The following is a 16,838-nucleotide window of genomic DNA, read 5'->3' on the forward strand; positions in this document are numbered from 1 at the left end:
GGCCAGCATCCACCCAACTTTCAAGGTAGCAATTAAACACTTGTAAATACTTCATTGTTCTTAGGAGGGCAGAAAAATTGCTGGTATGCTCTCACTCCTGACAGCCTCCACTGAAAAGAGGCTGAAAAGCACAGGAATGTTTAATTTAGATAGGAAACACGTAAGTGGTGATTAGGTAAAGGTACACAGGGCAATGAAAAATACAGAAAAACACCCAGAAAAAATAGAAATCAGGTTTCCAACTGCATTAGAACAAAAAAAGGTGCACTCATAAAATCACAAGTAAGCACCTTTGAAAGTTACATTTATTTTATATGCAACACAAATACTCTGACAAACTCACCGAGTCAGCTATCTCTCGGTTTCGCTTTGATGTGTGCAAGTGTGTAGATGACAAGATTGCAGGCGGGAGCATTATGGAGGGTGGCAGAGAGCTGAAACAGAGGTGTAGCAGGAATTCTTGCCCTCAGTTGATTTCTGATCTTCCAGCATCAGTTTTCATTTCCTTACCTCTGCTGAAATCCTGCAGTATAAAAAAAAAAATTGTAGTGAACTTTACTGATAAAACAATAAATCAGATTCCAAAGCAGAGAATAATTTATGAGCCTGTTTGCAGTGTAATAACACCTAATGTTACAGCTGCACCTCTCTGTTTGTGGCCATAATTGACCTTCTCATGTGATGAGTACCATGAGTGGTGAGCATCGTGCACCAGGGGAATGACAGTGTGGGGAGAACCAGCATCTGCAGCCACTGAGCTATGGTTCCTGCTGCAGTCAGCATGTGGTGTTTCCCTCTCTTGGGACATGGGCCCAAATATCTCCCTTTCAACTGCACTGATCTGTGGTCTGAAAGCCCTGAAGCTGAAACCACCAGCTTAGGGAAAGCTCTGGGTCTTTACTGAGAACCAAGTTCCCTTTTCCAGGCTTTCTTCTGCAGGCCAAAAAAATATGTGGATACCCTAATAATTTACTGGACTTTAGAAAAAAGAAGCTCCAAAAGCACTCCAGAATGACTCAGCATTTTCTTGGAGACAGCTTATTGTATCCCAGTGCTGTTATGTCCCAATGCCAGCATGCAAAGGACACAAAACCCCATGCCACAGCCCACAGTGCTAAGGGCCAGCTGCATAGGGAGGGGGGATGCCCAGCCTATATGCTGGTTTGGGGGGTACCCTGGGGTCACTCACCCAAAACACAGCCTCTACACCCTATGCTGTGCACTGCAGGGAGACGTTTAGGGATGAAATTGGGCTCAGAAACTCAGCACCAAATGCTTAACTATGCTGCTGAAAGGAGCAGCATGCTGTTCTCACCAGGTCATCCTGCAGGCAGAAACTCCTAGAGAGTACAGTGCCATTCCAAGGCATGCAGAGGAATGCTATCCTGCTTTGCTGCCTGGTTGGAGTTTTGGTGGAGAAATTAAATATTTGCTGTGCTGGACTGGGTTTGGTGGCTTGACCCATCACACAGCAACAGGAGGTCTGTGCCTCTAGAAGTCTTCATCTGAGTAAAACCTGGAAATAATTATTGGAACCCAGATATGCAGCTCTCTTGACCCCATGAATAAATTCAGTATTTCCTCCTGCTCTTGCTGATGGTGAGGAAGGAAAGACCCTCCCTCTCCCTTCAATTATTTTGCCTTTATTGATAATAAACTGCGGGGCAAAGGATGCATTTGATAGCTCTTACAGAGCCAAGGGAGATGAGTCAGGAAAACTGTGACTGGTGAAGCATGTGGGTGTATGTGTGCCTGCACTCAGAAATGGGTTTGTTTCTGTAAATTTGATTGCCTTCTGAAAAATGTATATCCTGTTTCAGAGGAACTAATTAAATATAGGCTTGTCTACTAGAGCAAGTTCTGAAAAGGCTGTGTGTATTATCTGCCAGAAGAGCTCTATATAGTTTCTTTCTGAGCTTCTGCAACATTTATAAGTATGTAAGAGCACTGTAGATTTGTGTGGACTTTGACCAAGGGAAGCGAAGACACGTATCTGAAGCTACAAATTGGACTATGGATAAGAACTCTCCTGAAATCTATATGCAATTAAAAGCCCAATCTTCCTTCCTATAGTGACAAGGTTATTGCTTTTATATAGCTGAACAGAGATGAATGAGCCTACTGATTAATAGCACTAAGATTTATGACACTGTGCTTGCCCCAAATATGATGGGAGAATAGCTCTCTGGGTGAGATATTCTAGCTGAATAAATTTGACATGACTTTTCTTTCTTTTTTTTTTTTCCAGCTTGGTATTATTTGGGAGAGTTGCACTGCATTCAGAGATCGTTAATGCTGTGGTTTGAATATCTACTAATTGTCCCATATATATCCATCCTTTATAGAACTATTACCAATAATTAGAGCCCCACAAAGACAAATGTCACTGATAAAGACAAAACACAAAGTACGGTATTTTAAAGACCATGACACTCTAATGGCATTAAATTCTTGGCAAGGGCCTGACCTTGCAGCATGGATGGGCATGTGTGCTCCAGCCCATGGACCAAGCCTGCATCACCACCTTCTTTACTGCCCATGAACAAGCAGCAGGCTGGTGGGCTGGATTTGACCCGAGGAACAGGTGTGAAGACTTGAGAGTTAAGGGGATATGTCATCAGGCTCTGAGAAGCACTGGCAGCGTGAGGGCAGGGTGCCTGTGGTTTGCCTGCTTCCACTGTTAACAAAGTCTTGCTGTCTTAGAGCATTGTAGCATCCTCACAGGTTGAGGGAAATGAATTTTGGAGGAGGCTCTTGTTCCATTGTTGTTTTCCTGCAGGAGAAGCCAAGTTCGTTTCCTTAATTCAGTCACAAAGAAATCTTTGTGCAAAGGGAATACCAGGACACCCATCTGCCTATTTACCCTCGGCTGCGAGCAAGAGTCCCCACTTGCACTTCTGACTTTGTTTTCCACTGTGTGCTTTCTGTTGGTTTTGTTTTATTCTGCTTTGTTTTGCATTCAGGATGCAGCAACACACCTGATTGGGGAGCATCTCTGCTGCTCTCCGCTGGTTCAGTATCGTGCACCCCAGCAGGGATAACAATGTGGTCCAATTTGATGGCATCAAAAAAATATCCTGAAAAGGGGTACACGAGCAGTTGCTTATCTCAGAAGGAGTCCATGAAGCAACAGAGGGAAAAAATTTGAAAAAATTGAAAAAATACTGAAAAGAAAACAAATTCTTTTCTGGACAAGGCACACTGATGATGGAGCTCATCTCAGAGTTGCTTCTCCCTTTCATTTTCTCTTCTCAGAGCCCATCACCTGTGATAACCCAAGTGAATCTTCAGGCTCTTCTTTGTCCACTGAGCATTCTCTGCCATTTGGCTTTGTCTGTGTCTATATTTATTTGTTTGCAAGAGTATCACCTTTCTTTTAGCACAAGGCTCTCACCTATTTTTGGAGTTTCCCAAACTCAGGGGACACTTTTCTCCACCTTTCTGTCACCATCTGGGCTTGGCATTGAGTGCATGAAGCTCACTGCAATGACTTAAAAGCACCTCAGGCTTCAAAATTGTTGGTAAAAAGAAAGTAAGAGCAATTCATGTGCTGGTCAGCAGGAGAATATGTGCAGGAGCAGTAAAAGCAGCCAGACCTGGGGCTGGCAGGGTTTGATCAGCAGCTGGCAGGATGGGTGTGATTTAGATTTTAGTGCTGGGCAGGGCACCTGCCTTGGCACCAAGTTTGCCACGTAGTCAAGGCAAAAGAACTCCTGCTTTGCCATTTCACTACCCATTTGCTGGTTTGGGCAGAAACTTCTTTCCCCATTGGTTTGGGAAAACATCCCTCCTTTATTTAATTCATTAAAAGCTGTGTTTATTGTGATCAACACTCACCAAAAAGAGCAGCTGTTAATTAGCATAAAGTAACACATCTGGCAATAACACTGTAAGCAACAAAAAACACAAGCCGGGTATAGCTCTTAAAACTTGAATTATTAAAATGGAAAATAATTATTTTCAATGTACGGAGCTACAGAACCATGCATAGAAGCACACAGGTGAGAGAACATACCAGGAGACATGGGGGTTTGCAAAATATGGGGAGGAAATGGGGTCTGGATGTTTGTGAACAGTTTGCTGAAATCATGTTTATATACAGTGTTCTGCTTAGATCTGGCTGGGCTTTCTGCTCCCTAGCATTAAAACCCACACGCAAATGTTAGAAATAGGGAATAGTAGAAGTCTGAACCAGCCGTGGAATGGGTTAGAAAAGAGAAGATAAATTGAGAAGTGACAGTTTTTCCCATTGCATTTTCCAAAATGTCATACTTTTAAGGGATCAGGATCATAAATGCACTGCTCCAAAAGCACAAAATACAGAGAGGATTACGAAAATGAACTAAATCTACGTTGATGAACGCTATCAGCAGAGTTTAGTGTATGTGGTCAGTTTTAGAATGCAAAAAATTATCCTTTGGGTTGGAGTTTCCATCTATTCAAGAAGGAAAGGAAGAAGGAATCAGCAACTTGTGGCTTGCTACTCTGTCTGTCCAAGTGCATTCAGGCCAGGTTCCTCCCAGAGCAGAAAACAAGACCCTTTTCATCAACCTCAGAGAACCAGCAAAGAGAGATGCAGCAAGAAGGAAAGCTGCTTTCTCCCCTTCCTGACTCTGTTTTCTGGAGTGCTTTAAAGAATAAAAAAGCCACACACAAGTGCTAGGCTGTGTCTGGTGCGGAGAGTTGGATCCAGCCTATGGGATGTGAAGCTCATGGCTTTTGGGGCTCAAAAAGCCTCATGGCACTGTCAGACATTGTGTTACTGCTTAACGTGCATGATGAAGGGAGAGCAGAAATCACTGCTTTTCAGACCACGCAGCATTTGTCCTTCTTGCTACGACCCACAGCGGCTCTCCGGGGACGACACGACTCCCTGTGCTGTCTAGGAAAGCCTCAGTGTTGGGATATTGCCAAAAAGAGGGGCAGCCCGGGGAAGGCTGCAAAGCAGCTCCTGCCCGTTTCTGATCTTGTGGCACCATCCAGTGGCTGCTGGCAAAGCATTGTCACTTTCCTGTCACCACGTGTTGTCCCCCTTGCAGCCTGGCTCTGAGGGGCCTTTGGGACCGAGGTGGTTCCCAAAATATCAGTGATGGCTTGGCTGGGCCCTCCAGGAAGGAAGGCCTTTTTTTTCTTCCTAAAAAAAGCAATGTGATTCTGACACTGCCATCAATTTAATTACATCAGCTCTGCCTCATAAATAGAGGTTATGTTTAAGTCCCATTTTAGTAATTTAATTGCATCAATTTAATTGCCATTGCATCACTCCAATTATCACTAGATTTGTTCCAGAGACCTTCTCTCAATTTGATTCTCCGGCTCTTACTGTTTTGCTCCCAATTATGTGAATCCTGATTTCTCCCTCTACAAAGAGGGTGAGTGAACAAACATTTGCCAGGGTGAGTAGCACCAGAAAGGATGCCTTCAATATCAGAGCAAGAGGAAACACAGTGTCCAGGAGCCTCAATTCAGAACAGCATGAGCCACCAAGGGAGCCTCAACCAAGCAAAGTGCAAGGTCCTGCACCTGGGTGGGAGCAATCCCAGGCACAGCTACAGGTTGGGCAGAGGAGAGATTCAGAGCACCCTGCAGAGAAAGACTTGGGGGTGTTGGTCTATGAGAAAAATGAACATGAGCTGCCTTCAGTGTGCGCTTGCAGCCCAGAAAGCCAAGCGTATCCTGGGCTGCATCAAAAGAAGCACAACCAGCAGGTTGAAGGAGGTGATCCTGCCTCTCTGCTCTGCTCTTGTGAGACCTCACTTGGAGTATAGTGTGCGGTTCTGGTGTTCTCAACATAAGGAGGACATGGAGGTGTCGAAGATGATAAGAAATTGTCCCCATAGCCATTTGCACAAGATACCTGGAGTTTCTTGGTGGGCTGGCCAGTGCTGGGGGATGCCGAGCTCCCACCTGGGAAGAGTTTCACCCTGCTGGGTGGTCCCGGTGCCACTGCATCCAGGCATCTCTCCAAAAGCCTCACCATCCTGGACATGGCTGTCCCTATGCAGGGCAGAGCCGGTTAAACAGGGAGCACCAAGGCAAGGTAATGGCACACGTGGATGAGAAGGGAGGGGGCCACCAGGCACCCCAAGGTGAGCTGCTTTCTAAATAGCCTAAAGTCACTAGCACTGCCTGGACCCATCCCAACGGAGCTGTTTCAGGAAGCAAATGTTTTGTGCATAGGATGAAGCATGGGGGGTTTCCCTCCCTGAGCAAGCACTGGGTGAATAACACCCCTGTGTGAGAGGGGATGCTGGAGGAAATCTCCGCACACCCAGCCCAGGTCAGTGGTGTATGATGCAGCACCAACATCTCTTTTTTGGCCTAGGACACACCACAGCCATGTGCAAGGAATACTTGCTGATGTCTGTGGTTAATGCATAGGTGGGAGGCGCCTGCCACTGCTCCTAAATTCCCTGAGGGGCCACAGGAGAGTCCCCACATCATCTCCTGCACGTGGTTCCCAACAGGTTTTACAGCATACAGCCAACTGTTAAAACAAGCTTTCCTTCTTATGTTTGTCAGCCCTTTGGGTCTTGTGGGGTTCCCTGAATCCTCTAGACAGTCCAGTTTCCCCCTGTGCAAAGGAAGAGCTGAAGATCTACTGTGCCCTAGGAAAAAGGGGCTAATACCAATGCCTGAAGGGGGTTTTTGTCACTACAAGGGCATATAGTGACAGGAAAAGAGGTAAGAGCTTTAAGCTGAAAGAGGGGAGATTTAGATTAGGTATTAGGAAGAAGCTCTTCCCTGTGAGGGTGCTGAGGCGCTGGCACAGGTGCCCAGAGAAGCTGTGGCTGCCCCATCCCTGGCAGTGCTCAAGGTCAGGCTGGACGGAGCTTGGAGCAACCTGGTCTAGTGGAAGGTGTCCCTGCCCATGGCAGGGGGTTGGAACTGATGAGCTTTAAGGTCCCTTCCAACCCAAACTATTATAAGATCCTATAAAATACCCTGGCAGGGTCAGGTACAAAAGTTGCTGATAGATAAAGCCATCAGTGCCCTGTTGCCTGGCTGGGTATGGGTGGGGTACAATTTGTTCCACTTCAACCCCAGGAAGAAGGTGACACGGTGGCACTGGTGGTACTAACCTGGGTTGTTCCCACCCCTTCACTAACCCACAGCAGTTGCTACAAGAACAGGCGGTACCTGAACCAGCAGTTTCCTCCAGCGAGTCCAGGTCTGACCCATCAGAGTCAGTCTCATCACCCGGCACCACTGCAGAGAGCGCTGGCTTCACGGGGGACAGACTGAGCTGCTTCCCTCTCAGCATCACTTCTGAGCTGGAATGCAGAGATGGGTCAGATGCGGGGTTGCTTTGGCATCCCTCTTCCCCACTCCTGAAGCAGAGGCAAGGAAGCTCTGTGATGTTCTGGACTATGATCCAGCCCTGAGGAGAGCACCCCATGGAGAAACCTCATGGTCCCCATGGACTTGGACAGGTCCATCACACCCACTGACTGCAAACATATTGCTGCTAGCATCTCAACAAATACACCCATACCTTGCATGTGTTTGCTATTGCTTTGCTTGAGTTTAAAACCTCAATCTGGCTTTCTCTTGCTCTTGGAGGAAATAAGTAACTTCTTTTCCTCACCTGCTCTTGGTCACAGGTGAGCTCCTCTTCTCTGCTGCCAACTCATATCCTCTTACAGTATTTCTTCTGTGCATCGTCTGCAAGCTTTTATTTTACAACTTTACTATTTTTGCTCCAAACCCCCAAGAGAGTTTGTTCATCCCCTTGCACAGGTTCTGGGAAGGGAAGAAGGAGCCAAACACCAGAGGGAAATGTCCCTTGTTTGTGTCCAGCGCCATATGGTGGGTACAAGCCCTCAGGTCTGACTTTGCTGAGTTGTTTGAGTCAGCTCAAACAAGCAGGGAGACTCCAGTTTGTTTCCAAACAAAACCCTCTGTGGTGCCACATCACCCACCACTCAGCACTTTCCAAAGGTGCTACTGTTTGGGAAGCATGCAGCATACTTAGGGCCAGATTTAGGGTCCTTGGGCACTGCCTACCTGGGCATCAAAAGGAGATGGTGGGACTCACCTCCTTCGTGGGACAACTCGGTGGGGTCTGCTGGTCCCCATAGTGCCCCAAGGAGCCCTTGAGGGGCTGTACGTGAAGAGGGCTCTGCTCCAAGACACAGGGTGAGGGATCACTGTGGCTTCAGGCTCTACTGCAGCTGGTATACTCATGGGCTTCGACCCATGAAGGGACCTGGGAGTCTTCAGGCTTTGAGCTGGAAAGCAATATTGAGAGCATGGAGAATCACCACCCATTTCTTGATAGTCCTGTAGGCTGCCCTTGGAGGAGCCATGCAGCCTACCCAACATGGGGCTGCATAGAAAAAGAGGGCAAAAGGGATTTGCAAGCACTCCCAGACCTGCGTTTCACTCTGCTGGGGCTTTTGGGGACAGCTGATGTTTTTTCCTGAATATGTCAGAACAACCCACATAGGTCAATATACAGAGAGAAATTGCAGAGACTTGCATCGCCCAAAATGCCTTTTGCTGCCCTTCTCTGTCATGTTGCAAGAAGAGCATGCCATGGCCATCAGTGGGTGGCCACAGATCCCCATGGTTGGTACCTGGAAGGGACAGGAGGTCACTGTACCTGGGATGGCAGAGAGCTGCTGAGGCAAAGCACTGCTGGACTTCTTGCATCGCCTGACTTTCCCCATCAGAGCTTGGACCAACTCATCCCTCAGGTGGAGGAGACCAGGAAATTTCACAGCCTTCTGTTGCTGCTGAAGCCTGACCAGAGCCTGGAGTCTTTTGTAGGTCCGAGTGGAGATTCCCTTTGCAACCTAAAGCAGAGGGCAGCTGAGGAGCCTGGCATTGTCCTCCCACAGCACCGGGGGTGGTGGTGGGTGGGGTGGTGGTGGGGTGCATGTGGAAACAAGCCCTTGGCAGAATTATCCATATCTCAAGAGCATCCTGCAAGCTTCAGGCCCTGTCTAAAACCCAAGGACCCTCTCACCAGCCCTGACACCTCTCATTTCGCTGGCACAATGTATCCTGTGCAAACAGCCCACATGTGCAAAGCCCTCACCTGTTTTGGTGAAAGACTGCTGAAGAGTAAATCTCAGTTATTTGGGGCAATTTCTAGGCTACAGGGTAAGTAAGTGCAGCATTTTCTCTTAGCATGTATTTATAGCTCAAGGAGGTTTTGTGACCATGAATGTCCTGGGCTTCTAGAGGTGTAAAATGATGAGAAGGGTGAATGGGGGTGTTAGTTTGTGACACTGGCTTTGGGCACCTCCGCTGCTTTAGATGCCACTGCATCAGTTTCCCACATGCTGGGGAAATGGGGGACATGCCAGGGCTTCAGCCTACGTGAAATGAACCCAGGAGTGCTCCTTAAAAGCACCTCCAGAAAACAATCACACAGAAAGTCATTCAATCACTGCTTTGTCTTTGTGCCTTCAGGACCTAAACCCAGAAATGCTGCCTTGCTCAGAAACATGGGTCGATGGATTAATGTGGATCCCTGCTGCCTGCGTGCTCTCTGCGCTTGCACCGTCTCTGCAAGGTGCTAGGTGGTGGTGTTGCATTGCCAGGAGCTCGGGAAGGAGGTACTACTTAATATGCTTGGCATGAAAAGTACTTGGACAGTGAAAGTCCCCTTGAAATCCCCATGACAGGGGCTGCTGTGCCCTCAAACACCCTCCTTCCCTAGAAGAGAGGGAGGCCTGGGTAATTTAGCATATGAAAGGCTGCTTGTGAGAAAGATTTGCTGGAGAGATACTAATAACCAGCCTCAGAGATGGGAGCACAGTGGTTTATTCCCTGTGCTACTGTGTGATTCTGCCTCCACCTTCCCATTTGCCTCTCGGAGAGTCATTACTCCAGATGGGGATTACTTTTTTTTTCTTTTACTGACTGTTAATATTTCAGTTGCTCTCCCCCCCCCCAAAAAAAAAAAAAAAAAAAAATTAATCAGTTCAGAGCAGTTTTTGTGTTCCTGCACTGGGCTGGCACTGGAAATGCTGGCACAGAAAGGGCAGACTTACCCTCTTGACGCCCATGCTCTCCAGCTTTTCCTCCAGCACTTCTTCCAGGATGTGGCGAAACTGCTTCAGGAGGTTTGGGTTTCTCCACAGGGCTTCCAGCAGCCTCTGCTTCCCACCCTGGGTGGCCTCCTCACTGCCTGGAGTAAAGGTAGGTGGTGCTGGTACCAGTGCAGTGATGCACTGGGTGTGCCCTGGGAATGGGGCTGGTGGGATCCTTTTCGTCTTTGCAGATACAGGTCCCACCAGTCCCAGAGCAAGAAACTGATTGCTCTCAGCAAACTACATCCCTCTGAAAAGGGGCAACTTTCTCCTCTAATTTGATTAATCCCTGTCCACAACTTCTCTAAAATCCCACCTTTGTCCAAGTAGCTGCCTGGAACAGTTTTCCCATTGGCAGCAGGGCTGGTCATGGTGCTGTTGTAGTCTGTATAACTGAGAGGGGAACAGTAAGCTGACTCCCTCTGCCCCCAGCCCACCACCTCATCACAGTCAGCTTTGCACAGCACTGCTTGTCCTCCCTGTGCAACACCTGAAGCCAAACACCAGTTTCATCCTGGTGCTCTCAGAATAGCGATGGTTCAAACTCTGGTACCCACCTGCTGACTTTTCATCAGCTTCCACTTTGGTCACCTCCTGGGTCACTGCAGGGAAGAAAGGAGACTGAGAGTCAAAGAGGAGCTGAGGCCCCAGCACAGAAGCAAGTGTTGATTGCCACCTGCTTTTACTATACAGAAAGTATGGACACAAGTGTTCCTTTGGCTCAGGTCTGGCACCATGAAACCAAGGGGCTTTCCCACCAAGACTGCTGACTGGATTATGTCAATGGGCAAACAGCCATCTTCAGGGTTGGGGTCAGTGATGTACCCCCTGAGTATTTGCTAACAGCCATTCCTGGTTTATGTTTTCTGAGCAGCAGCACCTGGCCGGGTCTGCAGCTGTGTTGCAGGCATGAGGAAGCTGAGAAGTCCCCGCTTTCTTTCCCTGGCACTTGATTATAGAAAACCCAGACTGTAAGGAAGAAACCACAACATGCCTCAGCTCCTTGTTTTTATGCAAATAGCCACTGGCTTAATTTTGGAGGAGGCAAGGTCATCTGCTGTGAGTACTTGATTGAAATCTCATTCCTTTGGGGTATAGCTATAATGCAAAACCCACCTAAGAGACAAGTTAGTTTTGCACAAGCAATCAGATCTGTGGTGTATGCTGTTGCAGCCAATCATCAAGGGACTGAAAGATGTCCACTCCGTGAGAGGGCAGACAGCCAGCTCCCTGGAGAAGACTTCATGGCACACTTTTGTGAAGAGAGACAGAGAAGAAATTGTGGTCTGAAGGGCTGTTAGCTATGAAAGACTTAGCTAGACACAAATTGATTCACTTTAAAAATGCAGTCATTACCTTCAGGTTTTCCTGCAGAGAGCAGCTTGATCTGTAAAGAAATAGACTGGGCATCATTCAAAGATAATTTCTTTGTCTATAATTTGGGGTAATTTTTCCTCTCTCTCTGGAAAGTATTAAATGTATTCAAAAAAGCAGCAGAAAATAGCAAGAGCCTAAAGTGGGCACATAGGCTCCCCAAGAGCTATTCCTACTAAGGAGACCATGTAAGAGGTCAGCTTAGGGACTTTCCCTTCCATAATATGGTCGCTAGCACATCAGATGCCATTCTGTTACATATATGTGTTATCTGCAGATCTGATGCAATTGCAATGCAAAGTGTTGCTCTGGTGACCTACACCCTGGTGGGCATGATTTGTGCCAATGATATTCATGTCATGCTTCATGTTCAATGAGTGCAAAAATAGCCAAATGTAGCAAAGCATTACAGAATGGGGTTGAAATTACGCTTAGTCTTGATTCAGTAAATGTTTTAAGGTTGCTTAAATACCTGCTTAAAACTTCCTGATGAACTGAGACCTTGTTCTTTTTTATTTTTACTTTCCTTCTTCTCCTGGGACTTGGTGAGTCTGGGCTGCTCCCTGAGATGGGTGCTGGGGGCATCCATTTGCTGATGGACACGGTCCATAACTGCCCACTGGTCCTGTGATGGGGCGTCACGGGGTGTCGTGTTCTTTTTCTTCAATTAAAAGGGGCAAGAAATTAACAAGGAGACTTGAACATGGTAAAAATAGGTCTGGAGCCACCTCTTCCCTTCTCCAGCAAGGGCAGCTCTCTGGATTTTTTATTCATTATTAAGATGCCTTCCAAAAGACAGAACTGGCTTTGCAGAAGAGGTATGGCCACCTTCAAAGTCTGCTGGTGGCAAGCTTGTGTCTTCTCATCAGCTGTGATAGGATGTGGCTTTGGTCACTGCATTTCTTTTATTCTTTCCCCTTCATAACATGGCTTTGAAGTCCAGCCAAGGCTCATTGGAAGTGTGTAGCCCTGCTTTTTCTTCCTACCACTTACTGGGGTGATCTGCAGAGAGAGCATCTCCAGTTCTTCTGAAAAGACCTAAAATCTCTGGATTTGAACCATAAAGGAAATGAAGCCTTTTCTGAGTGAGGTGCTTGGGAGCTGGCAAGGGCATCTGGCACCTGTCTGGACTTCCTGTGTGCTGTTCTTCCTATGCACTGCTCTTCCTGTGCAAGTCCTTCAGTTCCTACCTCTGCTCTGCCCTCTGCCAAATTAAATACATGGGCTTTTCGCTCCTTGGCTTGTGGATTGGGGGCATCCATGCTCAGAGAAATTCAGCTTCCCTTTGGGTACTGAAAGAAGGTTGGCACCATAACAGCAGTGCTGTTCCTAACTCACTCCATGCTCAGGGGTACCATGTACAGTAAAGTCTTCTTCAGATCTTTTTAGACATTGAGAAGGAGGCTGATTGCTCCTATTTAAGTAAATAAATGTATTTTGTTTATTTAAGTGCTTTTCTATATGGTGAACTTCTGCAGTGCTCTGGTGAGGATGGGCTTCCTTGCAATAAGCAGGCTGACCTACGACTGTGACATGACATCTGCACCCTTCAGGACCCATTTCTGGACTCAGATTGTCCATGCTCTACACCTGTGTGAGGCCGTGGCTACCTGAACCTGAGCTAAGACCGGACAAAGCAGACGCACAGAGGTGCATGGATGTGGGTCCCTCTCCATCCAAATGCACCTCCTGGGATTCGCAGTAAGGACACAGGTACAGCACTACTCACCTGCACCGCCACCCTCTGCCTCTCTGCCCTGCCTGATGCCTGCCACCATGCCTCCTCAGTGTCATCATCCCGCAGGGTTCCCAGGTTGGACTCCAACACCTCTCTGGCATGAAGCTCCTGCAGTTTCTGGAGTGGGGAAAGGAAGGAGCTGTGTGTTGCACAGGAGGCTTCGCTTTCCTCCAGGGGAACCCAAACTTGGTCAGCCACTGCTTCTGACCCCAAAATGCTTATGTACCCCAGGAACTAAGAAATGAGGCCTCTTTGGGTTGTGAACCTGTGATGCCACCTAGACCAGATGAAGCAGAAGGCTTGGATGTCCCCTCGCCTGCTTGTGCTTGCTTACCCCCTCCATGGCACTGCTCCTGCTGGCCATGTCTTTGAATGCTGTGAGGAAGAGCTGCTTCAGGCCATCTATCTCTTCATGCAGCTTTGTCCTCTCCTCCTCTTTCCACCTTTCCAAATATTTCCTGCCTTCCTCTTCTCGCTGTCGAGCTCTCTCTGTTTCCTAAAGGGAACGGAAAAATCAGGGCATGACATGGCTTGGCTGCAGAGCAGAAGTACCAAAGGCTGGAGCTTTTGCCCTGGTGCCAGTGGTATGAGCACCAATGCTCTCATTACTCCTATCACTGCTCAGAGCCTGCCTGCACACCAAGGGGAGTTTGAGGCAGTACAGCCTCCTGGGCAGGCATGCTTACACTGTCCTTATTTCCATGTAACATTTCCCCTAGGAACTGGGGGGAAGGGAGCAAGTTTTCCAAAGAAATAAACACAAGACCCACCATAAAATATTTTGCAGCAGTTTTTTCACCTGTGATTTAAAAATACCCTGCATTTCATCACTTCTCTTCCCACCCCATCTTTTCCAGACAGGCAGCAGTGCCCTTGCCCCATACCTGCTCCCTGTGCAGCTTCTCCACTTCCCTCTCTGCTTGCAGCTGCTGCTGCATCTCCCTCAATTTTGCCTTCAGCTCCTCCACTTCGTCCTCCATTTGCTCCACCTGTCTCATCTTCCTCCTCTCTGCAAAGCTCAGGGAAACAGAGATGCTGTGAGCAAGGGTGTGATCTGTCAGCTCCTACTGGGGTTTTGGTTTGGGTAAGGTGGAGAATCCTACTGAAGCGGTATAGGGTTTCAAAGTGAAGAAGCAGGTAACTGAGCTGCAGGAGTGACCATGACAAATGTGGCTGTGTGGCCAGCAAATAGCAAAAGCAGCTTTTTTGTCTGCCAAGTTTAAGTGCTGGATGCAGGTGAAGCTGTAACAAGGCCCCTTGCCTCCCAAACATCGTCTTGCATTTGCAGTTTTCAATGCGTTTTGCAAAGGAAGTATCAATTTCTTGCCAAAAAACAGCCATGGGAAAGGTGAACCCCTCTCCCATTCCAGCAAAACACTCTCCCAAGCTCCCCAGAGGAGCTCTATCCCATGGAATATTTGGGTGTAGAAGATCCTTAGGGAAACCAGGGCATGGAGATGTAAATGCACCACAGTTTTGTATTTCACTGTATGTCCTACCTGTGCTTGAGGGAAATGCAGTAAGCAGAGAGCATTCAGTCAATGTTCACAGAAATGCAGAAGAAAGGAGTTATAAGAAGTTATCCTTAACCTCCTATGGTCACTCTGGTGGGAAAACCTGCCTGGGAAAGAGAGGGAAGGCTTTGTCCCAGTGCTCACCCTTCTCGGTGGTCTCTGCGTGCCGGCGCTGCACATGGGCTTGCAGGAAGGAGCTGTTCATGAAGGCTTTATCACAGAGGTGGCACTGAAGAAGGGGAAAAGTCAGTAGAGGGACTGTAATCTGTAGAAAAGGGCACTCCCTATGTCCCTTGCAAGGCAGGCAAAGCTTTGCTGCTTTAGAGCAAAAGGGACGACCTCAAGAGACATGGCTGTTGTGTTGGAAGCACATAGAAGGAGGGTATTAGGAGTTTCTTCTGTCTGAAACCAAAGGAGAAGGCAGAAGCCAAGATGGTCCAGGAAAAACTGCTGTTTTCCCCAACAGAATAGTGCAATAATTGCAGTCACCAAGGCTCTGGTTATAATGGGGTCATTTGCTTGCAGGGATTATTGGGCTGTATGAACCTAAATCATGTGGTTTGGGTGCTTTAACTCTCCAGGAGTGAGTGGGTTGATTTGGTGAAGGCGAAGCAGCAGGTACAAAAGGCACATCCAGCAGGCTCCCTGCTGAAAGGGTGGGAAAAGCCGGGTGGGGGTTAAGAGCAAAATCACCACCAAATGCAGGAGCATCCAGAAATCTTTCACTGGAGAATGCTTAAAGTCTCCCTGGCACGAGGTGTTCCTCCAGGACACAGGGATCTCCCGAGATCTCCCTATACAGACCTCTTGTCCTGCATTCTGTGCATCTCTGACTACCTGTAGCTGTCTCCTCATGAAAGAAGAGTTTCTCTCTCAGCTGGCAGTGACTTTGCAATTGCACCAGGGAAAGTAGCAGGGCCAGGGAGAGCACCTTCTCTGGGGCCAAGGTGTAGCCACAGAAGGGTACAAATACAGCATACAACAAAGAGCATCCTGTATGGGGATGTGCTCTACACCCCTTACACCTTTCCATCACACACCTTGCAATAGATGTTGGGGCCAGCTTGCAAAAGGGGCTGCTGTATGGCAAGCAACTTCTTCCATCTTCTGCTCTCCTGTTTTGACACTTGGAGCTGCACCACCTGCTCTGCTGCCTGCTGCTGGGTGGAAGCCAGCTCTGCACGGGCAGCTTCCAGGCGCTGGGTGTGCACGGCCAGGCTGGTCCCCAGGCGCTCCTGGCAGTGCAGGAGGTACTCGATGCTCAGCTGGGCCATCCTGAGCACCTTGAGCAGGACAGGGTCTGCCGGCTGCCCGCAGTGGGGGCACCGCTCCCCATCCAGGTTACAGAAGGTGATGCTGGCAATGTGCTCCTGCAGCACAGCCACGTCCACCTCCCTGGCCACCCGCTCCACATCAATGGCACTGAAGCGACGCCAGTCCACACTGATCCGGCGGGGCTGGAAGTGGAACGGGGGGATGTCCACTGGGATGGTGAGCCCTGTGGATGTCCCCAGCATCCCTGCAGCCCCAGTCATGGGCTGGTGGAATGGGTGGTAAAAGTCTGTAGAAAAGTGCTGGAAGGCAAAAGGGAAGGTTTGGTTAGGTTAGGCCTGACCCCCCGGGTCCACAGCAGCTCCCACCAGTCTGCACACAGTGTGGGAACTGGGGAGAGGGTCAAGCTTACCTTATGTAGCAACAAACAAAAATCCTTTTCATTTTCTATTCCCATCCTTACTACCTGCTGCCTTGCCAAATTCTGAAATACAGAAATCCTGCCAGTTTGTTCACCATCTGCTTTTGGTAAGGGAGACTTCTAAAACTGCCAGATTGGAACTCTATAATAACCCATTCTGAAGGGAGCTGTAAATCCCCCCTGAGGGTACCTGTTTTAGGGAAATGGAATTAGCCTGTTTTGAAAACAATACACGATGAAAACTGGACATGCTTTAGTATCACAACAGTCTGCTGCCTTCTGTGGTGCCCTGCTCTGACCTAAAACTAAACCACTGCAAGAAGCAGTGTTTGCTCATTTTCTTAGTAGTGTCCTAAACAATAATTAAACAAATATAATTAAAATACCTAGTTTTAAATCTGTGAAATAGACCTATGTTGTTCTTAGTCTCTAGAGAGAGATTTGCTGCTGCTGTTTCTATTTCCACTCTGCTACAC

General features: G+C 48.0%; 1 protein-coding gene across 1 annotated transcript; it reads right to left on the reverse strand.

Annotated features, from left to right (window-relative positions):
- Nucleotides 1-287: 287 nt before the first annotated feature.
- DZIP1L (DAZ interacting zinc finger protein 1 like) lies at nucleotides 288-16,838 on the reverse strand. The gene is made up of 15 exons (XM_062606431.1): nucleotides 15,710-16,838; nucleotides 14,814-14,898; nucleotides 14,040-14,164; nucleotides 13,490-13,651; nucleotides 13,147-13,272; nucleotides 11,890-12,078; nucleotides 11,400-11,430; nucleotides 10,601-10,645; nucleotides 10,005-10,141; nucleotides 8,606-8,798; nucleotides 8,039-8,231; nucleotides 7,589-7,672; nucleotides 7,141-7,274; nucleotides 5,858-5,997; nucleotides 288-523 (listed from the first exon to the last, which is right to left on the reverse strand). Exons 1-15 carry the CDS (start codon nucleotides 16,202-16,204, stop codon nucleotides 467-469), a joined length of 2,196 nt encoding a protein of 731 aa, XP_062462415.1. The 5' UTR covers nucleotides 16,205-16,838; the 3' UTR covers nucleotides 288-466.

Source organism: Pezoporus occidentalis, unplaced genomic scaffold (genome assembly GCF_034315485.1).
Source record: "Pezoporus occidentalis ecotype Australia unplaced genomic scaffold, CSIRO_AGI_Poc_V1 ctg97, whole genome shotgun sequence".
Taxonomy (NCBI): domain Eukaryota; kingdom Metazoa; phylum Chordata; class Aves; order Psittaciformes; family Psittacidae; genus Pezoporus; species Pezoporus occidentalis.